At 35.2% G+C, this 13876-nt stretch overlaps 1 protein-coding gene and 1 long non-coding RNA gene across 6 annotated transcripts in view; one reads left to right on the top strand and one right to left on the bottom strand.

Moving 5' to 3' along the window:
• The window catches only part of LOC129031431 (uncharacterized), a 124307-nt gene that overhangs the window by 54830 nt on the left and 55601 nt on the right, over nt 1-13876 (top strand). The window lies entirely within an intron of this gene.
• The window catches only part of SLC38A11 (solute carrier family 38 member 11), a 64354-nt gene continuing 51213 nt past the window's right edge, over nt 736-13876 (bottom strand). For all 4 annotated transcript variants that reach the window (XM_054477796.2, XM_063647590.1, XM_054477795.2 and 1 more), the window contains one exon: nt 736-3764. In XM_054477796.2, coding sequence (XP_054333771.1) covers nt 3471-3764 — 294 coding nt within the window. In that variant the 3' untranslated portion in view covers nt 736-3470. The remainder of the gene's footprint in view (nt 3765-13876) is intronic.

The following is a 13876-nucleotide window of genomic DNA, read 5'->3' on the forward strand; positions in this document are numbered from 1 at the left end:
CCAACTTCCAGCCTTTTTCAAACGTGGTCCCTGAACCAGCAGCAGCAGCATCACCTGGGAACTTTTCAGAAATAGAAATTCTGAGGCCCCACTCCAAGTACTGAATCAGAAACTGTGGGGGTGAAGCCCAGCAATCTGTGTTTCAACAAGGCCTCCAGGTGATTCCGACACATGTCCAAGTTTAAAAGCCACTACTCTAGACAAAGACTGGGCTCTTTTCTTTCTCTCCTAGTCTATGTGTTCTCTAGGTCACAGCATCTCTGGTCCACTCTACATATTTGCTCTGCTATCTTGGCAAATTCTTTACACATTTTTTAGAATAAGCATAAATTCTTAAAAGCACTTTTTCTATTGAGGTAGCAAATTATTATCCTTGCCACAGTTAGTAAAGCATTCATGGGTACCCTCACTGATGGGTGACCTCATGGTCACTCATTGATTCATGCTTGGGCCACTCTTGGACCACCTGACAACATTTGCTCCAATCAATAGCCACACCTAATTAAAAGACAGACTATTATTCCTTTCCTAAGCAAGGCTATAGCAGATAAACCAGGAGGAGACCTGTTCTCTTCAATAAATGTATCTTTAATTAAGTAGATGTGTATAGTATGACTTCAGCAGAGGACTAATTGAAAATTTCTTAGTTTGGTTAAATGGATGCAGTCTCCTTTTAAGAAAAACAAGGGGCAACAATTATTGTTTGGCATCATTGGAAATAGTCCAGGCAAGGCAGTTTACCTATTCTCCCATCCAAGTACTAACAAGGCCAGACCATACTTAGCTTCCAAGATCAGATGAGATCTGGTGCATTCAGGGTGGTATGATCATAGAGAGTTTATCCATTCTGATGTTTGAAGATGGTTCAAGTTGGTGTTGATAATATTCTATAATAAGTGAACAATGACTCAATTTCTAAATTACACAGATGCTATCCAACTTATATCCTTAAAGGAAGTGTATTGCTAGATGTTCTCATTTGTGTGTAAAGATATGATTCTTGCCTACCACCACCTTTTTAAAGTTAAGAAGCACTTTATACATTTAAGTGTAGTGACATCTTCAAAAACTGGTTTAAAACCTTCAAGTTGCTTTGTTAGGGGCAACAAGTGGCAGGGATGGAAAGATTTTTCAGGGCAATCTCTTATTGAACTGAGGCAGAAAATAGATTGAGGGGTGGGGTTCTTGCAGTGATGCATGGTGGCAAAATAAGCATACAAGTATTCTTGCAAAATAAATGTGAGTTCCTAAGATTTATTCAATTATAATTTGAAAGATGTCGGTAATCCATGCAGCTAATAACTGGGTCATAAGCAGTCTTGTTCTACAGCTGATTAAAAACAAATAAACCAATACATATTTATTAGGTACTAATGCTGTGCTCAGTTCCTACCAGGAGCTTTCATCTACTTGAAGAGTATGAAGCAACACCAAAGTACAAGATAAGAGATGGTTACGTGCTAAATTATGTTATCCTTGACATACTTTTCTTTGCACATGCTTAGAGATCTCATCCCTTATGACTTTATTTAATAACTATGTAGGTCAGTGTTTCTCAATCTTGAGCAATGTAAGGACAGACTGTGGTGAAAATTTCTTAAATTTCCTCATTTCTTACATGGAATGAAAGCATTTTTATTATATTTTACCTAAACAGGTACCAATCTAAAAACAGGCGCAAACTGCTTAGCCTATGAACCTTAACTATAAAAAACAAATTTATAAGTTAAGTACAGAAAAGTTACCCAACAGAATTTAAATTAATTTAGTGGTAAGGATAATATTTCATTGAAAAAACAAATCACCACTAAAACCCTGAGCATGGTTTTACCTGCTAAAATGCATCTTCCTTTGTGTTCAATAGGACTTTCTCACTATGAGTCACACAATGACTCAGCTCTTGCCACTTTATTCAAACTACTGTGAACCTACCCTTTATACACTTCCTGTAGGATTTTTTTTTTTGCATTTGATTTGTACAAACTCATCATATATGTATTAACTCTGCTTGTGATAGTTTCTTGTTATTTGGCAATAATTAATATAGTGCCACAGATGGACAACCTGATTGGAATACGAATGAAATGGAAATCTTAGGTGATACTTGATATAAGGAAGCCATCCAGATGGCCCCAAATTTTCATATTACTTTTTAAAGACTGTCATAGATACAAAGACACAAAATCCTCATGAAAAAATCATTTAAAAATCCTCAGTAAACCGAGGGCATCTGTGGTGGGCACAGCTGTGTCTCCCAGATACCCCTGTAAGGAAGCATGTGGTGACAAAGCTATCAGTAGACCACCTCCAGCTCTCAGTTCCTTTAGGGTTTGCTCTGCTGCAAAGAGCTGCCTAGCCCAAGAACTCATCCTTCTCCAGACGCTCACATTCAATGACTGATGGAGGCAGCAGTATCAAAACCGGGCTATTACCCCTGAACAGAGACAGCTCTGACGGGTCATGTACTTACCAGCTTCCCTGTGGATTTGGCTGAGGTCAGCCTGCACTGCAGTTCTACCTCTCCCTACCAATCCTGCTTTCCCCTGTCTCCCATTAGTTATGATAAACTCCATCTCACTATCTGCTCCCAAAGACCCAGTCAACAAGAGCTCCCAGAAATCTCTCTGAGGAACCCCCAGTGGACTGAGAAAGCTTCTTCTGTAGCCCTGATTCTTCTTACACGTTTCTAGTTTCAAAGTTCAGCTTCCAGTTGTACATTCCTGACAGCACTAAAAATTCAGCAGGTCCATATCACCAATCTCTTAGGTTGTCGCCACAGAACAACTGTTTTTTTTTTTTTTTTTTTCTGTTTTAGAATGGCGCTACCATTGTATTCCCACAGCATCAGAAGATGGGAGGTGATTTTTTCTTTACACATTTTGCTCCTCACAGCCAGTCTATGATGCAGGCTTCCTCACATGGAGAGGTCTTTGCTCATTTCTCCAGGGATCCACTTCCCTTTAAACAAGGGATGCTGCTGAAATTATAATGGAGAGCTCCTCTTTGTTCTTGGGATATGTCTTCTTTTCAATAGTTTTGGGTTTCCCTTCTCTTCAGTTCCACAGACTTTTAAGGACAAAGAAAATGCCCACCCCCTACACCCCCCCACCAAAAGACATCTACACAAAATTCCAACCCACAATCACCTACTTATTTTGGAGCACAATATACTGGTTTGCATATTAAATAAAACGGGGATGGCAGAAAATGCTAAAGGCTTTACTCTCCCTTCTTCAATTAGCATTAGTGTAGTGCAGTCATTAGAACAAAACACTTATTTTGTTCCAGTTAAAGGTGAAATACATTCAATTTTTCTTTTCTTTATCTTTTATATTGCACTAGTCATAAAAGCCAAGTCTTGATAAAAGCCAAAATAATAATTCTATATAATATAAACACAGACTAAAGCAAGTGTAAATGTTATGTGTTTTAAAGTCTATGAAAACATGCATTTTTTTAAAGCAGTCAACTCATTGAAAGATGCTAATATTTAAAATAGAAAGTTGTGTTGTCTGCGGAACATGAGACTCTGAGGTATTTGTGAGAGAGAAATTGTCAGGAAAGCAGTAGAACATTTCCTGCCCATGGGTGCAGTCTTGAGGATTTGTAATAGCCATGACGAATCCAAAAACCATCACCACAGCACCAATGGGAAGCATGACACAAGACATAATCTTATCGGAGTGTGTCCTTGGTTCTTCAGACAGTTTCAGATAACAGGCTGATGGAATGATAAAAATGAGGGGAGTTGCACAGAGCACACCCTGCATGTTGAAAACAAAAAACAAGATAATGTTACTAGATGGAAACATTCTTCGGACAGCTTTTAAAAGCATTTACAAAATGTGCTTTTCATGCACATGTTAAACATGTGATAGGTTCAGTTGAATCAAACAAAGGGAGGAAAAATGGTTCTAAGAAAGACTTAGAGATAGGCGTTACCTTTTCCACTGGCATATTTACAAATGAAAATAATGAAATAGTATAACAGCTTATCAGACTTAAGAAAATATTATCACAAAATAATATAGAATATAAAGCAGATAATAGGACTGACTTCTGGCACTCTTGAAATTTCCTGTATTTTCAGTTCATCGTATTTCCTTATATTCTTCATTAAAACTACTGTGTATCCACTATGCCCTTCAAACATGAATGGTCTATTTGTCATTTGTGTATAAGAGGGAAATTTTGGGAAATTGTATAGGGGCCACAATGTCTTTCTTCTTTACCTGAGCTTGTATTGAAGATGTGCCTACCTGTGTGAGAAAGAAAAACTACAACCCTAAGGCAGTTAACATGAAATAGCATTTCTAAATCCTCTTTCAAATAAAACTAAGCACATTAATTACTGAGAAAGTTGACAGCAGAGCTAAATGACTATTACTCATTCACCCTTCTCCACATTAGCTAGGAATAAACCCAACCTAAGGAGGAATGTCAGCTTTAAAATAATGGTGGTAGAATTGTCTATTATAAAAATACCAACAGCTATTGATGTCAAAGGAAGAGACTTTCCTCTTGAATAGGACTAATTTGCAATAGAAACTTAGCAAATAATATAAATGTTAACATTTAATGCATTTTAGGTAATAGGTTTTTCTAATTGTGTTAAATTTTAATTATAGTATATTTAACAATGTAACATACATTAAAATTTTATGACAAATATTCTCTTAAACCACAAAACATACACTTTTTAAAAATAAATTTTATTGTGTATATTTGAGGTTTATAACATGATGTCATAGAATACATACAGATAGTAAAATGGTTATTGTATTGAACTAACATATCTATTCATCTCACATAATTACTTCTTTGGTGATGAGAGCAGCTAATATCTACTTATTTAACAAAAGTCCCAAATATAATACAATTTATAAATTACAGCCCTGATATTGTACATTAAATCTGTAGACTTGTTCATCCTACATATCTGCTACTTTGAATTCTTTGACCTACCTCTCTACATTTCCTCCCTTTGTTTCCTGCCCCTGGTAATCACAGTTTTATTCTTTTATCTCTAACTCTATATATTAGACATTTAAAAAAAATATTCCATGTATAAGAGAGATCATGCACTATTTTGCTTTATGTGTCTGGCTTATTTCACTTAACGTTCTTCAGGTCTATCCATGTTGTGGCTAATGGCAGGATCTCCTTTTTCAAGGCTGAATAATATTCCATGTTATAGACAGATCTATATGACATTCTCTGTATCCATTCATACATCAATGAATACTGAGGTTGTTTCCATCTCTTCACTATTGTGAATAATGCTTCAGTGAACATGGGAATGCAGATATCTTTATGAGGTGGTGATTTCATCTTTTTTGAGTATATACCCAGAATAGAGATTCCTGGGTCATATGATGGTTCTATTTTTAATTTCTTTAGGAACCTCCATTCTGTTTCCCATATTGACTATTCCAATGTACATTCCCAGCAGCAATGTACTAGGGTTCCCTTTTCTTCACACTTCTGTCAACATTTGTTATTTCTGGTCTTTTTGATCATAGCCATCCTAAAGGGTATGAAGTGATATCGCCTAGTGGTTTTAATTTGCATTTTCCTGATGATTAATGATGTTGAGCACTTTTTCGTATACCTGTTGGCCATTTTCATGTCTTCTTTGGAGAAATATCTGCTAAGGTCCTTCGCCCATTTTTTAATCAAGTTAATCATTTTTCTGCTATTGAGTTATTAGAATTATTTGTAAATTTTTTGTAGTAACCCTTTATCAGTTAGATGGTTTGCAAATATTTTTTCCCAATCTGTACGTTGTCTTTTTTTTTCTTCCCGCCCCCTCCGCCCCCCGCCACACTGCAGAGGCCTTTTAGTTTGATGTAGTCCTATTTATTTATTTTTAGTTTTATAGTCTGAGCTTTTAGTGTGATATTCAAAAAAATCACTTCCAAGGCTAATGTCAAGGAGCTTTTATTTTATGTTCTCTTCTAGGAATTTTACAGTTTCGGGCCTTACATTTAGGTATCTTATCCATTTTGAATTGATTTTTGTGTATGGTGTAAGATCAGGGTCCAATTTCACTCTTTTGCATTTGAGAATCCATTTTTCCCAGCATCATTATTGAAAACTATCCTTTCCCCATTGTGTCCTCTTGGTGCTCTTGTAGAAAATTAGTTGACCCTATATGTTTGAATTTATTTCTTGGCTCTCTTTTATGTTCCATCGGTCTATATTTGTGTTTTTATGCCAGTATCATACCGTTTTGATTACTGCAGCTTTGTAATATCATTTGAAATCAGGAAGTGTGATGCCTTCAACTTTATTTTTCTTTTCAATACGGATTGTTTTTTCTATTTCCTTGAAGAATGCCATTAGAATTTTGATAGGAATTATGTTGAATTTGTATATTGCTTTGGGTAGTATGGCCATTTTAACAATATCAATTCCATCCACAGGATATCTTTCCATTTATTTATATGTTCCATTTATTTGTGTCTTTTTCAATTTCCTTCATCAAGATTTTATAATTTTCAGTATACAAATTTGTCACCTCTTTGGTTAAATTTATTCCAGAGTACTTTTTGATGCTATCATAAATGACATGGTTTTTTTGATTTCTTTTTCTGCTAGGTTATTATTTGTGTATAAAAATGCTACTGATTTTTTTATGTTGGTTTTATATCCTGCAACTTTACTGAATTAGTTTATTAGTTCTAACACTGTTTTTGGAACCTTTGGGGTTTTCTACATATAGAATCATGTCATCTGCAAATACAAATAACTTTACTTCTTCTTTTCTAATTTGGATGCCTTTTATTTCTTTTTTTTTTTCCATGTCAAATTTTATTTTATTTTATTTATTTGTTTATTTATTTATTTAATTTTTAGCCAACAACAAATTCTTTTATTTATTTATTTATTTATTATTATACTTTAGGATTTAGGGTACATGTGCACAATGTGCAGGTTAGTTACATATGTATACATGTGCCATGCTGGTGCGCTGCACCTACTAACTCGTCATCTAGCATTAGGTATATCTCTCTTTTTGTTGTCTGATTGCTCTTGCTAGTACTTCCAGTACTATGTTGAAGAGAAGTGGTGACAGTGGGTATCCTTACCTTTTACTGGATCTTAGTAGAAAAGCCTTCAGTTGTTCCCTATTAATTGTGATGTTAGCTGTAGGTTTTTCATAAATAGCCTTTATTATGTTGAGGACTTTTCTCTCTCTAAACTGTTAAAAGAGTTTCTATCAAGAAATGATGTTAACTTTGTCAAATTCTTTTCCTGCATCAGTTGAGATAATCATGTGTTTTTTGTTTCCTCTCTGTCTCTCTTTTTTTTTTTTTGGAGATAGGGTCTCACTCTGTTTCCTAGGCTAGAGTGCACTAGCATAATCACAGTTCAGCTTTGACTTCCCAAGCTCAAGTGATCCTCCCACCTCAGCATCCTGAGTTGCTGAGACTACAGGCATGTGCTACCATGCCTGGCTAATTTTTTGCAGAGACGAGGGCTCACTATGTTGCCCCAGCTGGTCTCAAACTCCTGAGCTCAAGTGATCCTCTCGCCTTAGCCTCCCAAAGTGCTGAGATTACAGGTGTGAGCCACTGCACCCAGCTGTTGATGTGGTTTTAGTTTTCATTCTCTTATTATGACATTTCACAAATGTTGTTCTCTGAAATAATAAAATGTAAGTTTTTAATATATAAAATCAGTAACAAATGTGATATTACTTTACAACTAAATGCAAGCTTTTCATAAACTATGTTTTTCTAAATTTAAAAGTTAATTTGCAAGCATACACAAAAGTAGAAAGAATAGTAAATGAAATCCTATGCAACTATCACCTATGGTTTAAAAGCTTTTTGACACATTATTTTGGTAAATTTTCTCCTGGGAAAATAACAGCAAAATAAATTCGAAGTTGAATGATGTAAAATTATAAATTGTACCTTTAAAATAGCTTTAAAATAACTATATTCTCACACCAGTTAATAAAATTGCTGTGTGTTTCATACAAAGCAATCTCTCCATACCAGAAATATTATGACTATGATCCCAGTTATGTAACTTTTTGAATTTTTACAAAAACAAAAGTGTCCAGAGAAAGAATGGTAGGGACCACACTGCATGGAAAATATTTCCAAAGTAAGAAACATAAGAATGAGAAAATACTAAAAAATACCAAAATCATGTTCTAATTTAGAATATATGGAAAATATACTTTTGCCATTCATAGCACCTGAATACAAATTAATATCTACAAAGGTACACAAAAAATAAACGATTAGTTGTCATATGACTAGAATGAAATGTATTATGGATTCCATAGATTCTATCATAATATTTGGAATTAACAGTGCTTTTTAAGTTATGGAAGATACTGTTAACACTTGGTCTGTATTTATAACAAAAAGTATTACCCTCTGATTTCTTTAAAATAACAATTTATGAAAACAACAAACAGTAATTCAAATACAAATGTGTGTGTGTGTCTGTGTATGTGTCTGTGTGTGTTGTAGTCTCCTCTTTGTAGTCACAAACATGTGGCTAATTCATCTGGAACTGCAGATTGTGAAAGTACTATCAGGACAAAAAACACCCCCAGCTTCTGCTAAGAAGCTGTCATCAGTCAGCCTTTTGGTACTCTTCCAAACTTAACTTGCTGGGCAGTGCAAAGCAATGGGTGTTCTATTTATGTTATAATTCTTAAGTGTTGAGAAAGTAGCAATTAGAGGAAAGACTATATAGCTCATATTTCTACTGGAAGGATTCCAGCTGAGTATCTTGTTTAGATACCAGCTACTTTCTTGATATTTAAAAGCTCAGTCTTACTAAAGGTTGTTGCTAGAAGTCAAGATCATCAGTAAAATAATAGTGTGGTTGCATCTGATCTATTCCCTATGAATTAGTCGAGCTGATTTGATCTATTTAATGTAGACTTGCCTAAGGATATACCACTGGCTTTGGAATAATTTTTGAAATTGCTTGACAGGATGTAAAATCATAACTGCTTATTAAAAAGACAACAAAATATAGTCTAAGTTATAAAGACGGGACAGTTCTTATTAATTGATAATAACACTGTGGATGTCAGAGTATTTTGAAGTTTGCTGGAGAGAAAGGACAGAAGCTATTGAACATTTTTATTGCCAGTACGGATTGAAAAAGTGCCTGAATTTTCCTACCTGAATAGAAATTTCTCAAATGATGCAAGGAAGCTGGAAACTAAATAAAATAATGCTTATACATCTTTTAAATTTCTACCTTGTAATCAATCTAAACTCATGAAATTCACTCCAATACTTCAAAAAGAAACTCTCTCTTGCTCAGGAAGTCTTTGGCAACTGGGGTTATGGCTTGCTCACCCCAAAGACTGTATTTCTTTATCTGGGTTCTTGCTGGTATTTGGCGTGCTTTCTTCCTTCCACTGTAAACCACACACAATGCTTGTTGAGCTGGTTATGCTGGCACAGGCACCAGCTGCTTCATTTTCTCTCTTTGTACTGCTGCGAGTAGAAACCCATAGGGCCCAATTACTGCAGATGCCTCTTTTCTCCAATAGCAACATTAGTGCTAAGACGCTAGATTCTTGTTACAAAGAATAGTGCTTATATTTATTTGATTTGCTTCTAAAATGAAACCTTTAAAACTTAGCGTGTGTTTGCTTTGGAAAAATATTTCATTGTTGTCTACTGACATGAAAACAAGAAAAGAAAAGGAAAGCAAGGTTCTATTTTTGAATTTAATAACTAATATTACCTCAATTCATTTTATTCTATATTATTTGGTGATACCAAATAGTAGTATTTCCCTAACTTTGCATGATCTGATTCATCTCATCTGTGAAGCTCATTATTCTACTTATTCAGAAGCTAAAATAAAAAAGAATTTCTAAAGTACTAAAATTGTTATCTAAGATAAAAGCTATTAACTACATTTCTAAAGTACTACAATTACTAAGATGAAAGTTATTAACTAAGAATTATTAAGACAAAAACTTTTCCGTTCCATTTTATTTCATCTCCTGGTATGTTTTAACCCATTATTAAAGTCTATCCATATGTATCACAGATTACTCTTAACCTTTCTTACAGATAAACTCAATGCATAGATTTTATAACCTAAGAAAGTGGATAGAGAAATGAGCATAATTATTTTACATAACTTAAAATCTTATGCTTAGGAAATCTCAGAGTAGTGTAACGATTTAAAATGTGAGCTTTAGGGTCCAAATGCCTGTGTTCAAATCTGTATTTTTTTACTTGTAACTAGTATGACCTCAGACTATTTAATCATGCAGTGCCTCAGTTTCTTCATCTATCAATTTAATATAGATAAAAGGAGATGATACTGCAAAGCAACTGGTACAGAGTAAGTACTCAATACATGGTAGCTCACATTATTATTATTATTATTCTTTTTTTTTTATTTTTTGAGATGGAGTCTTGCTTTGTCACCCAGGCTAGAGTGCACTGTCGCAATCTTGGCTCACTGCAACCTCCGCCTCCTGGGTTCAAGCAATTCTCCTGTCTCAGCCTCCCGAGTGGTTGGGACTACAGGCACATGCCACCACACCCAGCTAATTTTTTTTTTTTAAATTTTTTAGTAGAGACAGGATTTCACCATGTTGGCCAGGCAGGTCTTGAACTCCTGACCTCAGGTGATCCGCCTGTCTTGGCTTCTCAAAGTGCTGGGATTACAGGCACGAGCCACTGCACCCTGCCCACATTATTATTATGAAGTGGAACACAGCATGCTTTAAGTTACTTCTAAAGTGTTGCATGATCCAGCATGTATTAGTTACTAACAGACATGATGCTTGATTTGGCTCTATTAGACATGGTAAGTGTCCACACAAAAAGGAGTTGAGTAAAGATTTGAATACGTTCTTACACACACCAAAATATGTACTGATGTGAAAAACACTTATTCTCAGGTGGTCTGAGAAAGGAGAGCCTAGATTTTATTAATTCTTACAAAGTGCTTTAAAACTAGTGTAATTGTCTTGGACTATTAGGTCATAACAGACAATTTAGCACTCTAATTTTTAATGTATATCTATATAATCAGGTTTTAAAAAAATCTAAAGATCTTGAATCATATTTTAAATTTTAAAAATAGTCCTCCAGGGCCAGCTCAGATCTTGACTTTAAAATAGATATTCACAATGTATTCTTCTATGATTATCTTTGATACCAGAATTCTGTCTTAACCAAAAAAGTTTTCAATATAAGTATAATAAAGAATATTTAATATGATTATATGCCTACAATTTTGTTGTGCAAATGCCACGGAGATTAGCAATTAACTTTACAGAAAGTAATGGCTAGATTTACAAAAAAAAACTCATTCCTGAAAAATGAGCAATATGTGTGCACTTGATTAACTTGAAAACAAGAAAAAAAAATTTGTTGGGCTATCACTATGTAGTGAATGTTCAGGCAGATAATAAACATATTTTGTCTTACAACAAAATCCTAAAATATCAACAAACAAATTTGTGGACTCAAACAAGATATTTCACAAAACAGGAAAAAACAGGGCTTGGAAATCATTATGTTGATTATCTCCACAGCATAGGTGAAAGATTACTACTACTGTCAACAGCAACCATTTTTTATAACACTTCATTTCCTGGTACTACATTAAAGAAAGCATCTTATGTCTAAGAATATTTATAGAAATAGATCCTGAACTGTAGTCCCAAGGTGCAATCACCCATGCAATAATTTCAGCACTGTGTTCTCAGCCCTGTGCCAAACACTATGGAGGAGGGAGGAGGTGGTTAAGTATTTTTGTCTTCAAAGACCTTACCAATTGTTAGGTAAGGCAAGCTTATGGACAGCTTCAAGAATACATGACACGAGATAATACATAAATTAAGTCAGCGCATTAATGTAGTAGTGATCCATCTACACAAATCAAGATTGGTATGCGAAATGATTTTTAGTGGCCCTACTAGTCTTTGGCCTATGCAAAATTGGGAAGAAGTTAAAAGTTACCTTTGACACTTGCTTACTTTCCTATGAGCTTTCCTTCCACTGTTGGTAGAATAGACAATTACCAGTCTCCTGAGGTTTTGGAAACTGCTTACTCCCCACTTTCCATTTACAAGAAAGTCCCCAGTAGGGTCCCTGACTGAATTCCCTCCTGCCTTTGTATGGAATTTCAAATCAAAATGGCATCTGGATGACATAGTAACTTGGGCACTGACACTAATACCTTCACCTATGCCTCAATTCTCAATGAAATGAGTAAATGATGACTTGGGATCCCATCTGTACGGGTTTGCCCTCCCTGTGGTGCATGACCAATAACTGGTGGGTGATTCTGATGAGAAATTCTGTAAGGATTGTAGAAGATTAGCCACTTTGTAGCGGTAGAACAACTTCCACTCCTGTCTTAGCAAATGACATCATTATTCTAGTTCCACAAAATAAAACCAAGAAGTCATTCTGCCCCCGTCTTCCCAATGGAATCTGTGTCACCAAATTATGCCGATCTTTTCTGAAAAATGTGTTTTGGGAATCCATCCATTTCCTTCTGTCTTCTTTTCTTTTCTTTTTTTTTTTTTTTTTTTGAGACAGGGTCTCACTCTGTTGCCCAGGCTGGAGTGCAGTGGCGCCATCTCAGCTCACTGAAACCTCTACCTCCTGGGCTCAAGCAATCCTCTCACCTCAGCCTCTCAAGTAGCTAGGACTACAGGCACATGCCACCAAACCCAGCTAATTTTTTGTAGAGATGGGGTTTCACTGTGTTGCCCAGGCTGGCCTCCAACTCCTGGGCTCAAGCAATCCATCCACCTTGGCCTCCAAAAATGCTGAGATTACAGTGTGAGCCACTGTTCCTGGCCTCCTCTGTCTTCATCACCTATATTGCAGTTGAACTTTTATGTTTATTTGTGAGAATGCATAGATCCTTTCTTATTGCATTCATCCTTATATTCTATTGTGTGGCACATAGTAATTACTCAATAAATGTATGATCAGTGAATGTGAATAAACGAATTAGAAGTTGCACTGGATCTTAAAGTTTTTGTAAAATTTGGACAGAAATGAAAGAAAAATAATCATTATGGGAAATAAAAAGCAGATAGGACAAAGAATAATGGAAAGAATTGATACGGCTTATTCACAGGGCAAAAAATAAGATTGACCAGAGCTGAACATAGATTTTGGGAAGTAAATGGGAAATAGTTTTATACAGAAGACAAGATGGTAGAAGCAACAGAATTTATACTTGCTCTGGTAGGAAAATGCCGATAAACTGAAAGCAGAACTTAAATACATGATAGGTGAAACAGAGCTGGGATTAATTCAACTGTGATATTATGAGGACTTCTATTTGGTTGATGGCAGTGCAGACTATAAAAGAAAAGTCTGGAGAGAGAAAAATATTTAAAGAAAAAGAAATTGTGTCATAGCAAGTGAATGGATATAACTTGAATCCTTTCATATTTCTCATAAATTTCACTAGATATATTATTATTCAGCAAAGAAAAGTCCAAATCCACTTAATTTATAGACATTTTTAGTAACATTTATGTGTTATAGTAAGTGAGATACGCAAAAGTACTCTAAACCAGGGTTTCTCAACCTCAGCACTACTGACATTTTGGATCAGATAATTCTTTGCTGTGAGAGGCCTGCACACTGTGGGATGTATATCCCTGGCCTCTACCCACTAGAGGCCAACAGCACTGCCTACCCAGTTGTGACGACCCCCTATGTCTCTAAACAACCACTGCTTTAAAACTGTATAGTCCCATCAAGTGCACACAATTGTCACTGAAAATATTTACTATTACAAACGTATTTTCATTCCATTTCAAAAGTGACACCTTTTTTAAGGAAAATGCATCTTATGTTCAATGTAATCATTATCTTTTAAAGAGAATTTTAGA

The sequence above is a fragment of the Pongo pygmaeus genome, chromosome 11 (assembly GCF_028885625.2).
Source record: "Pongo pygmaeus isolate AG05252 chromosome 11, NHGRI_mPonPyg2-v2.0_pri, whole genome shotgun sequence".
NCBI lineage: Eukaryota > Metazoa > Chordata > Mammalia > Primates > Hominidae > Pongo > Pongo pygmaeus.